The 22,125-nt window shown below is 35.2% G+C and overlaps 4 protein-coding genes across 6 annotated transcripts; 2 read left to right on the top strand and 2 right to left on the bottom strand.

Annotated features, from left to right (window-relative positions):
- Window positions 1-145: 145 nt before the first annotated feature.
- LOC104721816 (putative EG45-like domain containing protein 1) lies at window positions 146-1,005 on the bottom strand. 2 transcript variants are annotated; one of them, XM_087474481.1, is made up of 3 exons: window positions 816-1,005; window positions 388-661; window positions 146-287 (listed from the first exon to the last, which is right to left on the bottom strand). In XM_087474481.1, exons 1-3 carry the CDS (start codon window positions 913-915, stop codon window positions 281-283), a joined length of 381 nt encoding a protein of 126 aa, XP_087330607.1. In that variant the 5' UTR covers window positions 916-1,005; the 3' UTR covers window positions 146-280. The 2 variants fall into 2 exon arrangements, with proteins under 2 accessions (XP_087330607.1, XP_019088117.2); XM_019232572.2 differs by lacking the exon at window positions 146-287 and having other exon boundaries at window positions 384-661; window positions 816-969.
- Window positions 1,006-2,369: 1,364 nt separating this feature from the next.
- On the top strand, window positions 2,370-3,224 carry LOC104721817 (RING-H2 finger protein ATL14). The gene has a single exon (XM_010439885.3). The coding sequence runs from the start codon at window positions 2,509-2,511 to the stop codon at window positions 3,049-3,051; it is 543 nt and encodes a 180-aa protein (XP_010438187.2). The 5' UTR covers window positions 2,370-2,508; the 3' UTR covers window positions 3,052-3,224.
- Window positions 3,225-3,645: 421 nt separating this feature from the next.
- LOC104721819 (cyclic nucleotide-gated ion channel 17) lies at window positions 3,646-7,132 on the top strand. 2 transcript variants are annotated; one of them, XM_019233291.2, is made up of 7 exons: window positions 3,646-3,942; window positions 4,013-4,090; window positions 4,352-5,129; window positions 5,241-5,542; window positions 5,633-5,744; window positions 5,831-6,067; window positions 6,152-7,132. In XM_019233291.2, exons 2-7 carry the CDS (start codon window positions 4,062-4,064, stop codon window positions 6,884-6,886), a joined length of 2,193 nt encoding a protein of 730 aa, XP_019088836.1. In that variant the 5' UTR covers window positions 3,646-3,942; window positions 4,013-4,061; the 3' UTR covers window positions 6,887-7,132. The 2 variants fall into 2 exon arrangements, with proteins under 2 accessions (XP_019088836.1, XP_087330606.1); XM_087474480.1 differs by having other exon boundaries at window positions 3,907-4,090.
- Window positions 7,133-12,507: 5,375 nt separating this feature from the next.
- Window positions 12,508-16,675, bottom strand: LOC104721820 (protein SMAX1-LIKE 2). The gene is made up of 3 exons (XM_010439887.3): window positions 14,640-16,675; window positions 14,314-14,566; window positions 12,508-14,220 (listed from the first exon to the last, which is right to left on the bottom strand). Exons 1-3 carry the CDS (start codon window positions 15,842-15,844, stop codon window positions 12,877-12,879), a joined length of 2,802 nt encoding a protein of 933 aa, XP_010438189.2. The 5' UTR covers window positions 15,845-16,675; the 3' UTR covers window positions 12,508-12,876.
- Between the last annotated feature and the right edge of the window lie 5,450 nt (window positions 16,676-22,125).

Consider the following 22,125-nt stretch of genomic DNA (forward strand, 5'->3'; position numbering starts at 1 on the left):
TACTAAATTATGTTAATGTAAAGAAAAAGTAATTAAGGTATACATTGTTTTAAAATGAAAATCAAAAATAAATTAAACAAAATCTAAAAATATTTTATATAGTAATTTCTTTTGGATGGTCGTTATTGTTTAATATGCAATCTTATTTTGTATATGAATGTGGACGATTTTTATTCATATATTGAAACGTTATTACAAACTCGTGATGCTGCTAGCTAGACATTTTCTATTAGGACTTTCTAGACTTGAGCATTATTTTCCTTGAGAACTTCATCGACGTTTAGACCCTGAAATACAAATTAACAATCTCATTAGTAAAACATTGGATACGAACTTCTCTATAGTTAAAAAAAGAATATAGGTGATAAGAATGGGAGAAACAATTACGGAGTATAATCAATGTTAATAATCCCAGCGACAGGATTAGCGATCTGAGCAAAAGCTTCTCGGGAAAGATCGATAGTAGAAGCACAGCCATTGGGACAATGGTCGACGATTCTGACAATTACGGATTTTCCCGTGCAAGGGTGAGGCACGGCGTTACGAGCTCCGGTGCATTTCACTCTGAACATTTTGCCACAAACTCGACCATTGTCCCATAATTGATCACTCGCTGCAGCTATGAACACTCCTTCTTGCTTACCTCCGTAACATGCCGATGCTATCAAACATGAAATGAAAGACCAATGATCGTTATGATTTTTATAACATTTTGCTATAGTTAGACATCAAAATGTATATATAAGTTTATTGTTTATCTATTTTTATATATGGTTTATAATTTGGGTAGTAAACACACAAAACAAGATTCTTACGAGTGTAAGTCGTGTAGAAAGTTCCAATGCCAGGAGTTGCATATGATGTAGAGAAGAGAAAAACAAGAACGGTAGAAAAAACAACAATATTTTTACCCATGATGCTACGTGTTTTTATTTGTATTATTTATTTTCTCTTTGTCTGTCAGGGAAGACAAATATAATTATAAGAATGTTTATCTCTGAAATGCAACATATCTATTTGACTATTTATATCATATGACTAACTCGAAAGATGACTAACTCTAAAGATGCATGTATCATATGACTAACTCTAAAGATGCGTGTATTGTAATTGCTTGCCATTGTAATTTCTTTGACTGTTCCCATTTTTTAACATGTGTATAGTTGTAATATTTAGTTTCTACTTATCTGTGTTGACTAAAGGTTTATTTATAGTCAAGAGTCAAGACTCCAGAAAACGTTTGCTAAACTACGCTGATCAAATTTACCACAGAAATTCCTCTTTAACACTCCCACGAAACAGAGTTCTATGATCCAGTACATTCATGTAAGGCATATTGTATTGTATCCCGTTAGTCCTAAAATGTAGTGAAATATGGACTAATTTATATTTGGGACAGTCGATAAGAAAATTACCTATAAGCCGGTTTAGAAGGCGATAGTTAATGGGCCAAAATGGGCATGACAAGGAGACACTATTCTAAAAACCAAGCTAAACCGGATATAACCGGATCAAAATCGTGAATTAACCGAAAAATGTGAAGAAAGAATGAGATAATATTAAAAATGGTTGCAACGAAATGATGAAACTGAAAGAAAAGGTATGGTGGTGACATAAGGAGGAATGGAGTTACCGAGGAAGCTGCCCTTGTCGGGTTGTCCCTATCACTTCCCACCCGGCATTACCAGATAGGAAGCTCAGATATAATAATAATTGGAACCGAAACTGAACCTTTTTTTTAAGATAACCACCAATACGTTATCCTTGAATTGAATGTACTAGTCTTGTTTCGCGTTCGCCCCTTGTTTTCTCCTCTAGTTTTCTTGAATCCAGATTGTTTAACAAGAACGTGTCTACGTTTGTGTTTAACTACGCTTAATCTTTTCATAATATCCAAGGTTACGAGCTAGCACTGATTGATTAAACGTGTGTCTGCATTTGTGTTTAACTACGCTAAATCTTTTCATAATCGAAAGTTAGGAGTTAGCACTGATTGATTTACTCACACAAGTGAACAGACCCTTGACCTTTATAGCATGAGTTTTACGTTAAAGTTTAAAAACCCACCATCAGCTAAAAAAGTATTTGAGCCAACGAAAAGTTTTGTTTTATATTCCATGAGTTTAGCAAGAATAATACTATATAAACTAATTATGGATGTGAACGATCAGAACAAAATTCATTAACAAAAACGTCCAAAAATTTTCTTGTCAAAATTCATTAAAAGACACTTTGCCTCACGATAATCATGAGTTAATTTTAGTATTTTAAGGACAAAAACTAGTTTATCGTCAAACTGATTACTAAAAAATGTCCGAATATTCCCGCATATATATTAAATCCACACTAGCGTTACCTCCTCTATCAGAATCAGACAAACCCTTTTGAATCCATATTTCGATCTTCAAGATCAATAAAGATCTCTCTTTTATTCATCTTCTTAAACAGAGTAAGTGTTTGATTCGTTAAAGTGAAGATTTTTTTTAATCTCCGTCTCAATCCGGTCCGATGTCAATACCTATTCCCTACGATGTTGGCTCAATCTCCGGCGAGACATCTCCGTCTCCGCCGCCACCAAAGGCGAACACGAAGAATTTACCAACGAAGATTCTCTCGAACTTTCTCGTTGGTCTGATTATGATCCCTGTAGCTGTAACCGCCTTCCTCTTTATCCTCACGTCTCTTGGCTTCACCTTCTTCTTCGCTTTCTACTGGTTTCTTCACCGGAACTACCGACACCGTCTCCGTCGCCATCGTCGTCACGAATACTCTGATGGGTTGTCTCCAAGATGCGTGAAGAGGCTTCCCCAATTCAAGTTTCGTGAGCCTGTAACAGAGTACGGAAGCGACGACTGTGTTGTTTGTATCGATGGATTCAGACAAGGGCAGTGGTGTCGGAAGCTGCCTCGGTGCGGGCATGTGTTTCACCGCAAGTGTGTTGACTTGTGGTTGATGAAAGTCCCGACTTGTCCGATTTGTAGGGATAGGGTTTATAGATTTGAAGAAGGGAGAAGATGGAGACCTGAAGGTGAAAGCTTTTTGAATTGGTGAAGAAGATGTTAGTTTTCTTAAGTAGATTTGTACGTGTTGTTCAATTTTGTTTGGTTCGTTTGATTTGTTATGATCTTGTTAGCAGCAATTTTGGTTTTTCCATCATCAATAATCATGTACAGTGTGTCTTGTTTCTTTTTTTTATAAAGCTCCACAATTGAAGCTTTGTTTTCTTCACTGTTTTGAATTAGATCCAAATATAGAATGATGAGTTTTATGTAGAAATCAGCATAGTTTGAAGTTTGATTATCATGTCAAATTAGAAATTGGGAATTTGAAGTTATAACAATGTTTTATAAATCCCGCAAAGTTTTGATATTATCAGTTGAAGTACAGATAAACATGTTGCTTATGCTACCTTGATTATTTTTCTCATAATTCACTTGAGATTCAGTGGTTCATCATCAATGTTTCTGCTTCTGATTGGAAGGTGAAACTGTGAGTGATTGGATCTGACTACAAGACTAAAAAAAGTGTTTTGTACGCAATGTGGCATTGTCTAAGTAGGTGTTTACTGTTTTAGTACGTATTATTGTAAAACTCGTACGAGACTAAAAAAGGGTTTTGTAAGCAAGGTGGCATCATTGTCTAATTAGTGTTTACTTCTTTAATGGTAAAAATTGTACTAATGACTTTGATTAACTAAACTATGTCACATAGTCAAATGTGTTGTTGACTTCTTGTCTTTTATTTTTCCGATGGCTCAAATATTCCCAAAAGAAACAAATATCCCTTCCGATTAGCTTTTTCTTTATAGGTGGAAATAAAAAGACAAAAGAAGAAGATACGCTCCCTGACTCGTCCCGTGACTCAGTATATTCCCTCCCTCGTTCAATCTTCTCCGGAGGAATTAAACCAATCCACGATCCATCCTTCTCAGATTTGGAACGAGTAAGAGTGAGAGAGAGTGTCAAAGCAATGGTTTTTATAAACTTCTGTTTCTAATTTTGATTTGTTTTAGATCAAAAAAGTGGTTTAGTTACTTGAGCTTGAGCTTGAGCTTTCTTCTAATGGAGTTAAGGAAGGACAAGCTTCTTATGTAAGTTTTTTTTTTCTCTCTCTAATCTTCAGTTTCTGAATCCTCCGTTAGATTTATACGGGTCATACTAGCTCTCTCCTCGTGAAATTTGATTAGCCCAGTATAATAAAAATCAAAACTTTGCTTTAGATTTGTCTTTTTGTTAGATGTTACAAGTGGAATTCTATTGAATCAAAAGCTCAAGTTCCGATTTTGGGTACTGGGTTATACTCTATTTAGGGTTCAGATTGCAGATTTGAGTTTTGTTGTATTGCTTTGCAGGTTTTATTCAGAAGGGAAAGAAAGCAAAGAAGCTATATGGGCAGTGAATGATCCAATGAGCAAATCTTATAAGCTCTCTTTACCTTCAGCACTAAGGCCTGATCATCTCTTACCTGGAAATAGACTTAGATACACTGATGCTTCTAAAGTTAGCAACAACAACAACAAGTCCAAATCTTCTAAAGTCTCATGGTACAAGACCATTCTTGATCCAGGGAGTGAGATTGTCTTGAAATGGAATTGGGTCTTCATTGTCTCCTGTATGGTTGCTCTTTTCATCGACCCGTTGTATTTCTTCGTGCCAGCCATTGGAGGAGATAAGAACTATCCCTGTGCAAGGACTGATACGAGTTTAAGTATCCTTGTTACCTTCTTCAGGACAATTGCGGATCTTTTCTACTTGCTTCACATTTTCATTAAGTTTAGGACTGGTTTCATTGCGCCCAATTCAAGTACTAGAGTGTTTGGTAGAGGTGAGCTTGTGATGGATCCTAAGGCAATTGCTTGGAGGTATCTTAAGTCTGACTTCATCATTGATCTCATTGCGACGTTACCACTCCCTCAGATAGTTATCTGGTTTGTTATATCGACCACAAAAAGTTACCGGTTTGATCATAACAACAATGCCATTGCTTTGATTGTGCTCCTCCAATACATCCCTAGATTCTATCTTATCATTCCGTTAAGTTCTCAAATCGTTAAAGCGACTGGAGTGGTTACAAAGACTGCTTGGGCTGGAGCTGCTTATAATCTTTTGCTATACATGCTAGCTAGTCATGTATGATTATCAATGAAGTCCTCTTCTTTTTATCTTCCAATATTTTCATTCAATACTATGAATATTAACGACAATATAATAACAAGGCTTTTTTGTTTTTGGTTTGAGCAGGTGCTTGGTGCGGCATGGTATATATTATCAGTTGATAGATATACATCATGCTGGAAATCGAAATGCAACAGAGAAGATGGTCTTGTCAACAACTGTCAGCTCTATTACTTAGACTGTGATTCAATGTATGACGTAAAACAGATGAGTTGGGCAAATGTCACAAAAGTGTTCGAACTCTGCGATGCACGTAATGGCGAGTTTAAGTATGGGATATTCGGGAATGCAATCACTAAAAAAGTTGTGTCTTCAGACTTTTTTGAGAGATATTTCTACTGTTTGTGGTGGGGATTGCAACAACTTAGGTAATATTACACAGATCATCCAAAAATTAGCCTTTTTGATAACAAGTTTTGAAATCTGATGGTCTTTTCCGGTTATTATCATATCCGTAGTTCTTATGGCCAGAATTTGTCCACGACCATGTTCATGGGAGAAACCACATTTGCTGTTCTCATTGCAATCTTTGGTCTTGTCCTCTTTGCACATCTCATTGGGAATATGCAGGTATGGCTTCCTGCATTATAGGATAAGTTTTAGAAGTATCTGCTTTTTGTTCTTATGTTTATTTGGTTTTACCTTTTGTTTGTTAGACATATCTGCAATCTTTGACCGTACGGCTTGAGGAATGGAGGTTGAAGAAGAGAGACACAGAGGAGTGGATGAGACATCGCCAACTTCCTGAAGAATTGAGAAACCGTGTGAGGGGATATGAGCAGTATAAGTGGCTTGCAACAAGGGGAGTCGATGAAGAGATTCTCCTGCAAAGTTTACCCACTGATCTTCGCCGTGATATTCAACGTCACCTATGTTTAGATCTTGTTCGAAGAGTAAGTCTTTCTATTACTTGGTTCATGCAAGAATTGGTTCAATCCGTTTGTATCTCAGAAATGCTTATTTACTGAATTATGCAGGTCCCATTTTTCTCTCAAATGGATGATCAGTTGCTTGATGCGATATGTGAGCGCCTGGTTTCTTCTCTATGTACTGAAGGGACTTACCTTGTACGTGAAGGCGACTTGATATCAGAGATGCTCTTCATCATCAGAGGTAGACTCGAGAGTTCCACAACCAATGGAGGCAGAACTGGTTTCTTCAACACGATAATACTAAGACCTGGAGACTTCTGTGGGGAAGAGCTTCTTTCTTGGGCTTTGCTTCCAAAATCAACCTTGAATTTACCTTCTTCTACAAGAACAGTTAGGGCATTAGTTGAAGTCGAAGCATTCGCTCTTCGAGCTGAAGATTTGAAGTTTGTAGCCAATCAGTTTAGGCGGTTACACAGCAAGAAGCTTCAACATACTTTCAGATTCTACTCTCATCATTGGAGGACTTGGGCTGCTTGCTTCATACAAGCCGCTTGGCGCAGGTACAAGAGAAGAGTTATGGAGAATAATCTCACTGCGATTGAATCGATGGACAATGAAGAAGGAGAAGAAGGAGAAGAAGTAGAAGAAGAAGAAAAGGAAGAAGAAGAGTGTGTTGAGCAGAGTCCTAGAACAAAGATGAACATTGGAGTTATGGTTTTGGCTTCGCGCTTTGCAGCTAATACAAGACGTGGTGTTGCAGCTCAGAGAGTTAAGGATGTTGAATTGCCTCGGTTTAAGAAACCCGAAGAGCCTGATTTCTCTGCTGAGCCAGATGATTGACTGATTTATGCCCAGAAAATGAAAGCTGACTTTTTTCCACAGGAGAATTTTATGACAAGAACACTACTTCACATTAAGTTTCCTGGTTTCCTTTGGAAGACATAAAGAAAGAAACTCAAGACGGGTTTTGGTTTTTGTACACTAAAATATATATTTTGTAACATAAGCTTGGAAAATTAGTTTTGTTGTACGATTAAAGAACTCGTTTCTAAATTCTCTGAATGTAAAGATGAGGAAGTAGAAATAGATTATGTGTACATATCAGTATCACAGTCAGAACTTATGCTACCGTAAAAAGCAGCTCCCCCACAATCTCATGAACCAAGGGAAAAAAAACAGATGTGTGTAAGCCCACTCGTGAAAAGCCAATATGTCGTGGTAAGAAAAAGGTTTAACTTCTTGAGCATGTTTTGCATATTAATATTGACACAAATTTCTTTTTATAAAATACAAAGAAAGATAGGCATAAGAATAAGATCATACAAATTATGAGTTTGGTCCATGGGAATGTTTACTTGCTTTCTCTACTGACCGGGATGTCGGATCAAATCATAATCTATAATCTATATTACAAGATTACATACATATTGGGGTTTCCTTTTCGGAATGGCCGGCCACAGGACCGGCTTAATGTAATAATGGATTATGAGCAGTAGATTTAAAAAGTCTTAATATATTAATTAATTGTAAAAATTTCTAGAAATTTCGAGTGCCATGAAAACATATAACTAGTATTTCCGATCTGTTCTAGATGTTTTTGAAAAGCCAAAACATCTTTATTTATTATTTTAAACTGAGATTATGCAGTTTCATTGAAGTTAGTTATTCGACTTCTCATTTTAATTGTTAAAAGTAAGGGTAAGTAACCTATATATACTATAAAAGTAGACATTCATGCATTATGCATATGTTAAAATGTGCCATAGTAGTTGTACCTTATATTATAGTGTGTAGTTGCTCACTACATAAGTTAAGTTCATGTCCCCTTTACAAAAAGCTAAAATTCAACATAAGGTTTCAATCATGTAAGGTTGAGATCTGCGACCCCTTTTAGATATAATTTAATCCATACTTATATTCGTAAATCATTATCTTCACATACTTTTCACCGGTATAATTATAATAACTAAAGAGAAAAGACTAGAAAAATATACTCTCTCTCTCGTAAAAATTGATGTTTTGGGATATTTTTTGGTCCCACAAAAATTGATGTTTTGTAAACTTCAAGAAGTAATTATTGAAAATATTTAAAATTTTGAATTGTTATTGGTTTAAAATTAAATAATATCTCTTTAGTCAAAGAAAAAAATATATTTAAACTCAATAATCATTGTTTTCTTAAAATAAGTAAAATTTTCTAAACATCAATCTTTACGAGACAGAAAGAATAATAAGTAAACAAGTTTTTGAGTAAAGTTGCAGCATATGCAGCATTATTTTATTTTCCACTTGAAGACTATTCAATTAAACTCTCACATTGGTGTTATAATGAGTTTCTTTTTGTCACTTCAAGATCAAGTATTGGCATGGTGTATGGTGAATCTTTCTGTGAGATAAATTGAATCTAACTTAATATATAAGAATTATCAACTACTGCAGTGTCGACTGCCTTAATCTTTCATACTTTTGGCTGATGATATACTTAACTAAGAAAAATATTTAACTAATAAGAAAGAACTAAGAAGTGAGGAGACATAATGCAAATCCACCAAAAAAGATAGAGAGACCATGAGGTTCCAAAATATATAACTAAACAATTGAACGATATAAAGGCATGTTTTGGTTTGTCTTCTCCTTGTTCTAGTGCTTCTCTTTGGCAAAAGTCCTTTTTATTTCAAAATAATATTATAGTATATCCCCTTAATTATTTGTTGTCAATAATTAGGTTATGACCTGCTTTATTTCAAAGAAATCCACTTTTTTTTTTACTCGATAAGTATCGGAGTATTATGTATAAAGTAAGTACCACAAAACTTCAGCCTTATCTTCCCACTCATAAATATTACTATATTGTAATATCTCAAAAGGAGAAAAGGCAGTTTTGGAGGCTTTGTCTTCAAGTGTCTAGCAGGGAACCGAAGTTATTTGACTTACAAAAGCCAAAAGTATATCACGACTATTGCAGTCAAAAAAACACTGGTTTGAGTAATTCAGAATACATCTAAAAACTTTCAAACAAATATTATAAGATCTACAAAATATGTACTTCGTGTCGTATATCGACTTTCATCAATTAGATGTACTATACAATAATAGAGACTACAATATTGAATTTGAAATTAGTCTGAATTTGAAATTAGTCTGAATTTTCATAGATATATCCAATATAAAAATTATATGTACAAGGCATCTGGACCATGTGAATTCACTAGGCATGCATGTAGTGTTAAGTGGTAGATATAGATATTAATGTCCAAAAGAGAATGTGACTATTCCTTTCATATTAGCTGTTAAATATATTAGCTAGTAGTTCGAGATTACATATGATTAAAATTAGATCTAGCAGTCCTAAATTGAAAATGAAAAGCTATGGCGTCATGTAGTTTTAGATCACTAGACAAAGTGTCGTAGTCGTTTCATTGTTATCATACGTTTTTAGTTATGTTTAAATTTATCATCGGTAGTTGACCGGTTTGTAGGTTGAGGCTTTGAATCAATTGGTCATAGTAAATGATATAAATTCAAAGTATGACCCCAAAGAGCACAAAAGAACGGACCGATCACACTACGTATATGGTCCGATCGCATTTGAATTTTTTAACACGTTTTGGTAGTTTTCAACTTTGTTCTGAACTAATCGCGTATTGACCAAGTGACACTCAAAGACGATAGATTCCAGTGAATCTAAAACCCAAAACGTGAAGATGTTAATCAACATCCTAATTTAAACTCTATGAACTATATAAAATAGTTGAGTTTAAATTAATCTAGATGTTAATACACTGTTGAAGATCCTGTAGCACTGGACAATAAAAAATTGGTAGATGCCGATAATGTGGATCAATATAGATTATAAAACGTGACTAAATGTATTTTTTTTTTGTTGATTTATATCTAAAAAGGGAGAAGAATACCCATTGATATGTCTATATTTTGTCTCTTCTTAGCATATATTTATCATTCATTTAGCTAGGATAACTCATTGGTTTGTATCATTTTCTAGTCCTTTCTATACACTTTGCATGTCTAGGTAGTTCTTGCATCATCCTTGCATACATTGTGCATTTCAGAGTATTTAAGGTATCTAGGAGACATCGGGAACACATCACTCGAGCCATTCTCAAGTCACCAGTCGGGAACGCATCACTCGAGCCATTCTCAAGTCACCAGTTAGGAACGCATCACTCGAGCCATTCTAAAGTCACCAGTTGAGCCACTCAATCGAGCCACTCTCAAGTCACCAGTCGAACCACTCAATCGAGCCACTCTCAAGTCACCAGTCAAACCACTCAATCGAGCCATCACTCGAGCCACCGGTCTAGAGATTCAGCTTTTGACGTCTTCATCAAAGTTGTAGATAATTGAGTCATCTTTCCAATGCCATTTATTTCAAGCCAATCAGAGGTATGGTTCAAGAGTTATCATCGTTTTAGTGGATCTGTATACACCTAGCTCGAACCATTTTCACCGACCACGCTCGAGCCACTTTCACCGACCATGCTCGAGCCATTTTCACTCACACCGCTTGAGCCACTCCTACTCACACCAATCGAGCCACTGGATGCACACGGACAAAATCACGCATGCCAGGAAGACGCCTCGTCTGACACGCTTCAGGAGACTCCTGAACCGACACTATATCTTGTCGTTTTAAGTTTTAGGGATTCACATGTTTTTACTATATATACATTTTGTTAAGTCTTGGTTTAGGGCATCTTATCTTTTATCTCGTTTTCTTTTCTAAGGTTTGACCTAGCCACCAAAAAACGCTCTGAGACTTGTAGTTCGATATCTACGAGTTTATTCAGTTTTTGCACTTGATTTATTCTACAAAGTTGTTCTTCTCATTTCTATATATCTACTATGCTTTGTTCAATGTTTTCTTGATTTGTATCTTTGGTGATGATTTCCGGATCTGAGTAGTGTTAAGGTTCTTGGGGATGGGATAGACTAGGTGGAGGATCTTAGGATGTAGGGTGTTTAAGCTTGATTTGTATGATTCCCTTCTGGACTAGTGTTAGAATTACTAGTTTCTCTTTGATCAATTGGAACTAGGTTCGAGACATTTCCACACCCAAAAAGTGTTTGATGAAATGTCTGACCAACTAGTGTTAGAGACTTACGTTCCTAGCCTAAGAGATTAGTTGTCTAGGATGTTTGTTGACGTGAATGAACTTGTTTTTCATGCCATGTTTGATCATGTTTCTCTAGCGAGAGCTAGGTATGGAAGTGGTTGAGTCTGAGTAGCTTTTGCCAAGAGATTGGATTAGCTAAGTTGTGATGTTCATTGTTTAGGGATAGTTTGCTTGTCGTATGTTAAACACTCTGTAGACTAGGAGACTCCACCGACATCAATTACTCCCATCCTTTGGACTTTTATCTTTTTGATTGATATTACATTCCTGAGACTGTTTCGTTTGTTCATGCTTAGAATTGTTTTCGGTTTCACTTATTCTTGTTCGCTTCTTGTCATACATTTTTGTTTCTAGTTCTGTGACTCATTTCCGTTTTGCATTCTGATCACTCTAGGATTGTTAGACATAAAAACACTCTTTTTGAATTGGTTTAACTTGTGATTTCTTGATTGCATCTTGAGTGGTAGCAACATCCCATTTGGATTGACATCTTAATTACTACAACTGCATAAGGTTAATTGAAACTACTAGGAGACACACAAAAATCCTAGTATCACCCATAAATAAATTAAAACCTAAATTCTAAAAACTATGATGGTTTAAAGAATAAGGAGAAGAATAAGTGCTATGTGATTAGAATTTTTCATGTTTAAAATTTTAGAACTAATAACAAAACCATGTCCAAATTTGTTGTATATACAAATATAAAGATACTAATAAAGTGATTATAAACATCATATAGTGGAAAAACTCAACCGGAAACTATACAAAAACATGCACGAGGTTCCTTGAATTAGCTATCAAGTAAGAAAACATTACAAACCGTTTTTGTTTTTTGTTTTTTTTTTTTTGTTAAAAACTTTGAAAAATTGGGACCTTTTTGCTATCAAACTTTTAAAAACTTTGTTACAAACCTTTTTTGTTATTAAAAAGAATCATCATCAATCTTCCAGGTTTTAATATCACTAATCACTACTTTTTGATTTAGCACGAATATTTCCTTTACTCCAGCTTATTTCGAATGAATATTAAACAATTAGCTAAAAAATCCAATAAAAATGTCATACATATATAATTATATATAAAAAAGCTGGGAGTTATTTATTAGTCTGATATTGTTGAAGGATATCTTTAATAAATAATTTGGTCCATGGGAGTGGTTGGATTTGCTGCTTTCATTCTAAAAAGGTGAAATAAAGACAAACCACATACTAGCCGAACCCACCTAATATTTTTTTTAAAGTGTACAACTTTCTACTGAAATAAATGTCTCCTGAATATTACAAAACTTTATTACTAGTATATAGTTTTTCATAAAATTCGATATATACTAAGAGACTATATTAATATATTCCACAAAACTCCAAGAAGTAACATACGAAAGAATAATCAAATGTAACCTTGACTTATAAAAAGTTATATATCCACTATGTCCCCAATAAAAACTCTAATTATTAATTAATTCCTCTCGTATTTTAACCATTTTCATATCTAATTCTACTTTCATATAGTATAATAAAGTCTGTGAGTTATTATTTTTATAACCTTTTTTTTTTAACCGTTTAAATATTTTACCGAACTCTTCCTGACCCCGCCAAAAGACAGTTCGGAGACATCATAGTATTTACATCTTTACCCTCACCAATTCTCATAATTACGAAACTATCTTTCACCGGAAACACAAAAAAAAAAGAATCAAACGATCACCGTTCTGATACTACTCGGAAGATAGCCTCCGGAGATTCTATCACTCAGATCATCTTCAAGCTCAATCCTAATCACTGAATCTTCCGAATACGACACTCGAGATTTCACGGTATTCAAACTCGAACCCATTGCTTCTTCAACCCATTCCTCTAAGCTGATCTTACTTAGCCAAATCGCACCAGCTATTCTCTCTAAAGCGTCGTCTTCGATCTCCACCGTTGTTAATCCATCCACGGGACCGTTAGAGAAACGTTTCTTTAAAGATTCCGCCGTTCGGTTCTTGATAGAATCAAAATCGACCGGTCTAAAGAGTATGGTATCATCTGCTAAAGCCACTAGCTTCTGAACAAGGTTGCCATTATTATCTTCTTGATCGTGCTCGACCGTTACATCGCTTGATGAATCGAATTCGGCTGCCTCGTTTAAGTCGAAACATATCTCTTTCCTCTGCTTTGTTTGTTCATTGTCGCTATAAAGCCAGTTCGGTTTTCGTTTTCGGTTTTTGCTGCTGTTGCAAACAGAGAGCCTTAACTGCCATCCTTTGCTCACCACCAGAGACTCTAGTCTTGTTTCATCGATAGGAGTAACGTTTTCAGCTGAACCGAACGATGAATTCGCGGTAAGGATTATAATGACGTTCCCTAGACTAACCTCGCGGCCATACGAATCACTGATTCTTCCTCGTTCCATCGCTAGCTTCACGTTGTTACGTAGCAATACATCCGCTTCATCGATGTCTTCCAAAACAATAACCGCAAAAGGGTTTCTTCTCACCGCTTCCGCGAATCTATCCAACGCCGTTTTACCACGGAGGTTTAAACCACCGTCAGTCCTGGAACGAGAACCGAGGCTGATGGTTATCGGTTGGCTCCCCGAGACAAGATCTGATAACGCATACGCCATTTTGCTCTTCCCGGCTCTGTCTGGACCTGTAAACATCAACCATATATCACCCTTTGATTTCCCGTTCCCGTGTTTGCATTCTGTGATGGCTGCAGCTACCGAAGACGCTGCATCGTTCTGCCACCAAACGCTTTTCGCTAAGCCTTTTAGTAGCTTCTTGAACAAATCGATATCAAACGAATCTCCTAGCTTTCCGAAACACCCTTCTCGGGTCTTCTTCTCAGGTGTGTATAAAACTCTGTTAGCCCGTCCAAGAACCAAATCCGTCCGTACCGGACTTCCTGGTGGAGTAATGTCCGACCTTGAGTTTAGTTTCATCACAGGCAACGTAGAAGAAACGATTCTTTCAGACACAGATTGATTGGAATGTAAACGTGAACACAGGTCGTTCCATTTCTTTTGCAACTCCACAATCTGTTGATCTTTCGTCTACAACATTAAACAAAATCAAAATCAAGATTCAATTCTCTTTCCTTAATAATAATATCTTGGAATGGAAACTAATTTGTCAAAACTACTTACCAGTTTCTTGTCACCATCATCGTTGTTAGCTTTAGCGTTCTGCAACCACTGTGGCAAAACCGACCGGTTATTTCCGGTTAAATCTTTTTCCACCTTAGCTACGTCGTTTTCATAACTCTCCAAACACCGAGAGCAACAGCTCATTTTACTCATCGGAATCTGAAAGCTTCTCGTCGGAGATATTGACTCAATCGAAATAATGTTATTGCTTAATAACATAGTGTTGTTGTTATTATTATTGTTGCTCCCAAGCCTAACCAAAACAAAAACATCAAGAATCAGAATTAAAAATCAAAACTTGAAATTGAATAAAGAAGCGAACCAACCTTGGGAACATCGCCGGAAGAGACGATTTAGCGGCGATGGGCATAGCTTGAAGATCCCAATCATTCTCCATCGATGGATAATAAACTTGACATCGTAGATAAGTCTCACAAGTAGCTGTTCCAATGAAACATAACCTTCCTTTGTATCTCTCCAGAAGCTTCCTCATCTCCGTCACTGCTCCGCCGTTCGCCGCCGGATGTTCGACTAACCATTTCAGATCGCCGAGATCAAGAACAACACCGCCACCACCACCGATCCGAGTCTCTATCAAACCGGAGATTTCGCCAAACCTCGTCGCTAATTGTGAGACTAACTCTTTCTCTAAACGGATCACCTGAAAGTCACGAAGCGGTCCGTCGGCGAACTCGCCGTTCTCGATCTTCTCGAGAATCTCTTTCACCAGAATATGAGGCTCTGAGTCTCCGACGAGAACCGGGTTACGTTTCCGGGTTCGGATCATAATCTCAATGACCCGTTTCGTTTCATCGGTCCTCTGTACCATCATCATCCCACTTTGCATCCCAACGCCGTGTTGTTGTTGTAACCGGGGATTAAGATAAAGATTCCGGTTAACCGGAGTCGGTACGGAACGATAACCAAACCCAAGTGAAGACGGGTTTAAAATCCCGGTTTGTCTCGAGTTAGAAGAAACAGAGTTACCAACGAGCGACTGTTCGATCGCTGACTTAACGGCGGGGCTAGAGAAGCTAGCTTCACGCATGACTCGACTCACACTCGGGTCATCAAGAATCGATATAATAAGCTGCTCGAGCTCGACTTTAACGGCTAAGAGCGGTTGCTGCTGCTGCTCGGGACAACCACGTCGTTGATGAGCTTGAGCGCGTTTCAAAGCCGCGGTTAAAGCGTTAGAAAGAAGCGGTTCTTGCGTTTGCGACGGAGAAGAAGAAGAAGAAGACGAAGTAGTGGTTGTTGTTGTAGTTGTTGATGTAGTAGGGAGGCGTTCGAGGGCGACGCTGAAACAGAGCTCGAGAGCACGACACTGGAGAGGGTGAGAAGAGTTTGGGTGAGATTTGATACAAGCTTGTCGGAGATAACCAGAGGAAGAAGATAAGAGAGTAGCAGCCACGTGGAGCGGCGTGGTGTGGCCATGGTTACGACGTGTTGCTTCGGCAATCGACTGGTTTAAAACAGTCGCTGCTTCCGGCGTCAGCGTTTGCTGTATTGTAACCAAATCTGCTCTCATCTTAGCAAGAAAGTTTTAATTTTTTATTTTATTTTTGGGTTTCTTTCAACTTTGTTTATCTTATAAAGAAGAAGAGAAGAAGAAACCTTTGCATAAAGAACTTTTTGGACCGGCCAAGAAGATGTCAAAAAACTTTTAAAGGGTCACGCAAAAATGCATAGAGAGAAGGAAAAAAAAAAAAAAAAGTTGTTTTTAACACAAAGGATGGCTTTTTACAGGAAAAACAAAAGGCTGATCAACAGAAAGGTAAAAATGGATGCTTTGTTTTGAATTTTTTTTTTTTTTTTGTTGAAGAAAAAAAGAAAAAGGAAAAGGTTTGGATCATTTGGCTTCTTCACAAAGAAGAACTTATAAAAACTCTCTCATTACCTATTTGAAATTTTATTCGACGCCAAAGTATATTATAAGGGTTTAAGACTACGAAATTAACCTTTTTTTTGTATGAGTGGGACAAAATACCTTAAAGTCATTAACTAGGTTTGTAAACACGTAGTCCTAGTCCCCTATTATTTTCTTAATTAACATCCAATTACAATTCGTAAAGATTAAAATATCAATTTTCTTTTCATACACTCAAATTAAAATACCAAAATATGTCTAAAAAGGTGGGAGTACGATGCTCTGGTTTCAGTGTCAATCTTTCGTAATTATTTTTTTTTTAAACATTTTTGGTGTAGCTTGACAGATATACTAGTATTATTATTCCACTAAATTGATGTTACTACTACAACTTCTAAATTACTAAACGTTATGAAAAAAGAGAATTAGTAATCCAAATTAAATTACTAATTAAATCAGATGAATGTGAAAAAAAAAAAAGAAAAAAAAAAAGGGGGAAAGGAGCGCAACTAATAAAGTTTTTGATGACGAAACAAAAAAGGTTGAATCTAGTCAGAGAGTAATGAGACAAAAGTGTTCACGCGTTTTAAACCTTAGCGCGTGTATGATACCGCTTGAGTGGTTATTTGACTCGTGTGATCGGTGTATCTCACGCGCTATTAAAAAACGTGAATTATGAGTTTTTATTTATTCCCTTTTTTAAAAAAGAAATATTTTTGGAGGTATTTTGTATTTTGAATATAAAATAAAAAATAAAAATCAGACACGCAATCCCTGCAAAAGGAATCGACTCAAAAAAGCTTTTTTCACCTTTTTCGTATTTTTGCCTTTTTTTTTCTCTCTCTGTCTCTTTTCCGCCGATCTAAAAGGCTCTTTCTTTTTTTATTTTTATTTTAATTGGAGTTAGAGTTTTGGAAAATTTAATTTGAGTCAGATAATCTTGTCACTATTATAATTTTAACATTCAAATTTTTTTTTTTTATTTATTCATGCTTATAAAAAGTTGATAGAATTAGATTACAAGTTTTGTAGTGAATGATTGCTTCAGACTATTATAGCTTCTGTCTTTTAAATGTATTATAGATCATGTGTGCCAGTCTTCTTGCTTTTAGATTTGGAAACTGAAAATACAAATCCAAAGTGTCACTATCCTTTTGTAACCAACATACACTTTTCTAATCAGGAAAACGAGAATAAGTACTTTTTATTTTACGGACCAAAATAAGTGTAACAAATTTGATACTATAGTATAAACTTGAATTATATACCAAATCATAATAACCAACTGCTGCACGACAACTTGATAATCCTTTTGGAACAAGTAAAGATAAATTACAAAGATTACTGAATTCTTTTTTTTGATCTTGTTACCAACTCACCTTGTACCATTATTTGGATAGAAGAATATTTAATGCAGAGACAAGAATGGTAAGGTCATCACATGTGCCGATGTGCTAAGCCGACCCAATAAATTCCGAGACCTATTTAGTACCCCTACTCAAATCTTTTTGTGCTAAAATCACTCTTACTTCTTTCTACACCAAACATATTGTCTTTATTTCATTTGTTACCCCTCTCATCTCATCATTGTATTATCCCTACGAAACTTAATGAATTACTCTATACTTGTACAAGATTCAAATATTCAGAAACCAATAATGCCATAGACCACAAATACATACATGGGGAAATAAAATACTACATATATTCATGCTTCATACAACGTTATACGTGTTTTTTACTTTCTTATTGATTTACTATGATATCCATCTAACTAAACCCATAAACAACGAATGTAAGGAGTTGATCAATAGGATCTCGGATTACAAAAATCTAGAATTTGTGACACTTGACAACTTTGAAACATGGAGGAGATAAACAAATCCTTGCAAGTAGTCGAATCAAGTTACTTTTCCATGCGATTTACCATCGTCATGAAATATTGTAGTCGTTGTATAAATCAAAATTAGCTTTACAAATGTCGTAATCATTTTTTTATAGAAAGATGAAAATGTAGAAAGATAAAATAATTGGGGAAAGAGTAACGCACGCTTTGCCTTTAGGGTTACGCGTTTATCGAGTTCTTCACTCACTTTTTAACCAACTCCTTTGCAGCCTTTTTACACCAAACTTTTCTCTGTTATACTCCTATCTTGTCCAGTTCCACACCTCTTCTTTCCAACTTTCGAATAATCTCTTTTAATTAGTACTACTATTACCCGTAGCCATGATTAAAAAAATATTTAGGAATCCTGCAATTAAAAATAGTTATTATTTCAAATGTTTCCGCTAACATTGTCACTAATTTTTCTATTCATCTAGCGTTGTTCACTTGCAACTTACATATATGAATAAGACATAAATTATGCAAATGCAAATTCATGTAATTAGTGAATTTAGATAGCGACGTTGTTCCGGTACCGTTGTTCACTAATTTTTCCGATCATATATGAATAAGACATATCTTCTAATTTGTGTTCTCCAAACGCTTGGCGTTACATCTCTATTGAATGGTTATATAGCCTCGATAAGCCAAAGTCGCTCAACCTTGCTCTTAAAGACTGATGAATAGATCTTTGAAGAGAACGCTTCCGCAACTTGAACTTAATTAATACTATTAAAACCCTCACACATGAAGTTTTATTTTTCATGTACATGAAACACAGTATAAACAACTCAACTAACCCGCTAAATAGCATAATGTAAACGGATGCGGACTTTATGAATAATCGTCTTCGTAATCAGAATTGGACAATTTTCGAGTTGACCAATTGTTCTGGTTTACATTGCAAACCGAATAAAATGTACCTGTCTACGATCGGGTCTTTGGGTTCTCGGATCCAAAATAATGGTCTCCGAGACAAGGGAAATTGTCGTGTAGCGATAGAACAAAAATAATAAAGCTGACGCAAAGAAGAGAATAGTTTTATTGTGGAGAAAAAAGTGCTTGTTTGAAAAGAAGTTAAAGAGTTTCAGCTTTCTCCATTTATTACAACTTCACGTACAACTCTTGTCGACCTTCTGTGTCTTTTGATGCCTATTTCCATTTTGCCCTTAACCTCTCTGTCCTTCGATAAGTAGAAAAGTTAGCACACAAAAGTCCATACAATTGTGTTCTTTTAAATCTTCGAATTTAATGTTACTAATCAAAAGACAAAATATTGTAGTGTGCAGAAAAAAAAAACAGGTTAGTTTCTATAGTCATCAAAGGAAATCTGATTTTCTTGGATTTTTTATTTATTTTATTTTAACAAACAAGTTTGTAACATTTGCTAGAAAATATAACACTTTCTTTTCTAATTTCGTTAAATCTTCGAATGTTCGAGTTTTGAGTTTCCTTCCAAATTTTACTAGTAATCTTTTTTTCACCATAATATTGTAGGCCAATAAAAGATGAGAGGTACCGACTAGTTGTGCAATCAATGCATTACAAAAGTTGAATTCTCTTTGACGCGTTAGGGACTACCCAAAAAGGTCTACCTTTTCCATTTTAAAGGAGCACAAAATTTAAATGCGATTTCTTTTTCCATAAGGTACATGATCATGGGCAGATGAAAAAGCCTTCGTCAAAGGCTACTTATTAAACATATAGAGACTATCATATATACATACAGCGCCATTTAGTTTTTTTTTTTCACTTGTCCAAAGTCTTTTTCTGATTCATAATTCAAGAAAAATGAAACATCATAGCGCTAAAACATTGGAACACAAAAATTTCAGCAAGTTAGTTTTTATTCATAATGTTTTCTTTTTTGTGTAACGTTTTAATTTATATTTCACCAAATTATCATATGTTCTGTTGTTTAGTACTATAAAAAAAAATTAATGCCACATCACGATTGAGCTTGTGGGTTTTGATTTCATGCGATTACCTCTTAAAGCCATATCCATTTAGTGTAGAATTATACTTACTAGTATAAGATTTATATATCGACCATCGAAAACATTGATTCCATGGAATCTTTTTATTGTTCAGCTATTTTAGACATTGTGGAGAGTCCATTGGAACACCTAACAAAAAAAAAGTCCCCACATTTACATAGTTAAATAAAAAAAAAGCATCACTGTTTTAATTAAACCCCATTGTTCTTCCACTATGGTGACAAACAATACTTATATTTTTTCCGACAAAACATTCTTTTTATATGAATATGAACTGGAATTTCATCTTTATTACTGCAATAAGCGATGGAATGCTAACGTTTTAATAAGAGGTGTCGTACTGAAAAAAAAAACAAGATACTTGAGCAATTGGCCCCAAATGAAAACTAAACCATAAGTTGACGTAAAATATAAAAAGAACGATGATCATATTTCATATAGAAAGGGCCTCTCCATGTAGAAAAATATTTGATGCTCCAATGATCAGAGGCAAATTAAAATCTGTAATGAAGGATTTATTCAAAAGTTAAACTAATTTGTCATTAAGCTACGAAACCTATTCTTAAATCCCAACTAAACCCATTAAGTTCATTATTGGTAGGGCCGAGTCACATCGATGGCTCGCTTTTCTTTCTTGTATAATAAATACAAATACTTAGGTGTACTTTAGGTGATTCAAGTGTCACATGATGCCATACTTATTTCTTTCAAAACATCCTTAATTACAAAAAATTATTTATTTATTCATTTTCTAATGATATGCACTATGCAGTCTGACTAATCTTTGAAATTACGTAACTTCAACAACATATACAAAACTTGGATGTATGTGCTAATGTGCATCCATGCATAACTAAAATATCAGCATCGTCCGAATTCATGACTCGAGTTGATATACACAAACCACGCTAAATTAGACCCAAAAGTCAGTCTATCGATTAAATATTAATTTGATTTAGGCAATTGTAATTAATTTAATCGATGTAAATATAATAGATTAGGGGTTCTAAGTAATATAATCCGGATCAAATAAAAATCCCACGTCAACGTTGTGGTCCATTATTGTCTATATTTTATAGATTCCAGTAGTCAAAACCTCAGTGTCAAAGGAAGAAGGCTAAGCAGCCCTAACCAACTCACTTAAGCATTTTAGAAATCTAAGTGAAGGTAATATATAGCTGAAGCCTCAAACCCGCATTACCCTTGTTTGGAACATTTGAGTTCATATCATCATATGCCAATGCCGACAGATTTCGTTCCGCTACTTCCAAATGCACGAGTCCATGTGGATTATAGCATGACGTGTAGTACTTTTTTTTTAGTCCTTGCAATTTAAATTCTTCAAGATGAAGAAATTTATAGCATGACGTGTAGTACTTTTTTTTTAGTCCTTGCAATTTAAATTCTTCAAGATGAAGAAATTTAACAATTTTGATTCCGTTCAGAAATAAGGAGTTGAAATATTTCGAATTTGTTTCTTCAACTCGTAAAATCCTTTCTTGGACGCGGTTTCGCGACTTTGACGTTCAGGAAATGTGAATGTATGGTACATGTCCACCATCTTCCCCTCTTACGTTGACGGTCGACAACTTTTTGCAAGTCGTCCAATTTCCATTTCTATCATATACATTTTTTTTTCCACCTCAACCTATTTCTATCTTCACTATATGCTAACCTACTCATTTTAATTAATTTCTATTGATGAAAGATCCAATCTGAAATTAATATGAAAGCGACCAAATTTTATTTATGATTAGAAAAGGATGCCTAACCAATAACAAATTAACAATAATGAATTTCATTAGCATTTGGATGTATTAAAAAAAATCCTGGAAATAATGATGTTGGTCCATATAAAAACTAACTTATGTATGAGAATTAATAAACAGGAATTGAAGTTTAGTCCTTTTGTATTTACACCTATTAATTAGACCATAAAACCATCAACCAATATGTTGCAATGGGCTTTTGAAAAATAAGATAACAGTTGTATGGATCCTAAAATTCAACACCTCGGTCCATACGTGAGTGGACTCCTACTAAACCTATAGAGAAAATCA

The sequence above is a fragment of the Camelina sativa genome, chromosome 11 (assembly GCF_030686135.1).
Source record: "Camelina sativa cultivar CO46 ecotype springtype chromosome 11, ASM3068613v1".
Lineage (NCBI taxonomy): Eukaryota > Viridiplantae > Streptophyta > Magnoliopsida > Brassicales > Brassicaceae > Camelina > Camelina sativa.

Coding starts and splice junctions, on each gene's coding strand:
- LOC104721816 (XM_087474481.1), bottom strand. CDS start 915: ATGGGTAAAAATATTGTTGTTTTTTCTACCGTTCTTGTTTTTCTCTTC. Junction 662..815: donor TTTCTACACGACTTACACTC/GTAAGAATCTTG, acceptor CATGTTTGATAG/CATCGGCATGTTACGGAGGT.
- LOC104721817 (XM_010439885.3), top strand. CDS start 2,509: ATGTCAATACCTATTCCCTACGATGTTGGCTCAATCTCCGGCGAGACA.
- LOC104721819 (XM_019233291.2), top strand. CDS start 4,062: ATGGAGTTAAGGAAGGACAAGCTTCTTAT. Junction 4,091..4,351: donor AGGAAGGACAAGCTTCTTAT/GTAAGTTTTTTT, acceptor ATTGCTTTGCAG/GTTTTATTCAGAAGGGAAAG. Junction 5,543..5,632: donor TGGGGATTGCAACAACTTAG/GTAATATTACAC, acceptor TCATATCCGTAG/TTCTTATGGCCAGAATTTGT.
- LOC104721820 (XM_010439887.3), bottom strand. CDS start 15,844: ATGAGAGCAGATTTGGTTACAATACAGCAAACGCTGACGCCGGAAGCA. Junction 14,567..14,639: donor CTTCCGGCGATGTTCCCAAG/GTTGGTTCGCTT, acceptor TGTTTTGGTTAG/GCTTGGGAGCAACAATAATA. Junction 14,221..14,313: donor ATGATGGTGACAAGAAACTG/GTAAGTAGTTTT, acceptor TTAATGTTGTAG/ACGAAAGATCAACAGATTGT.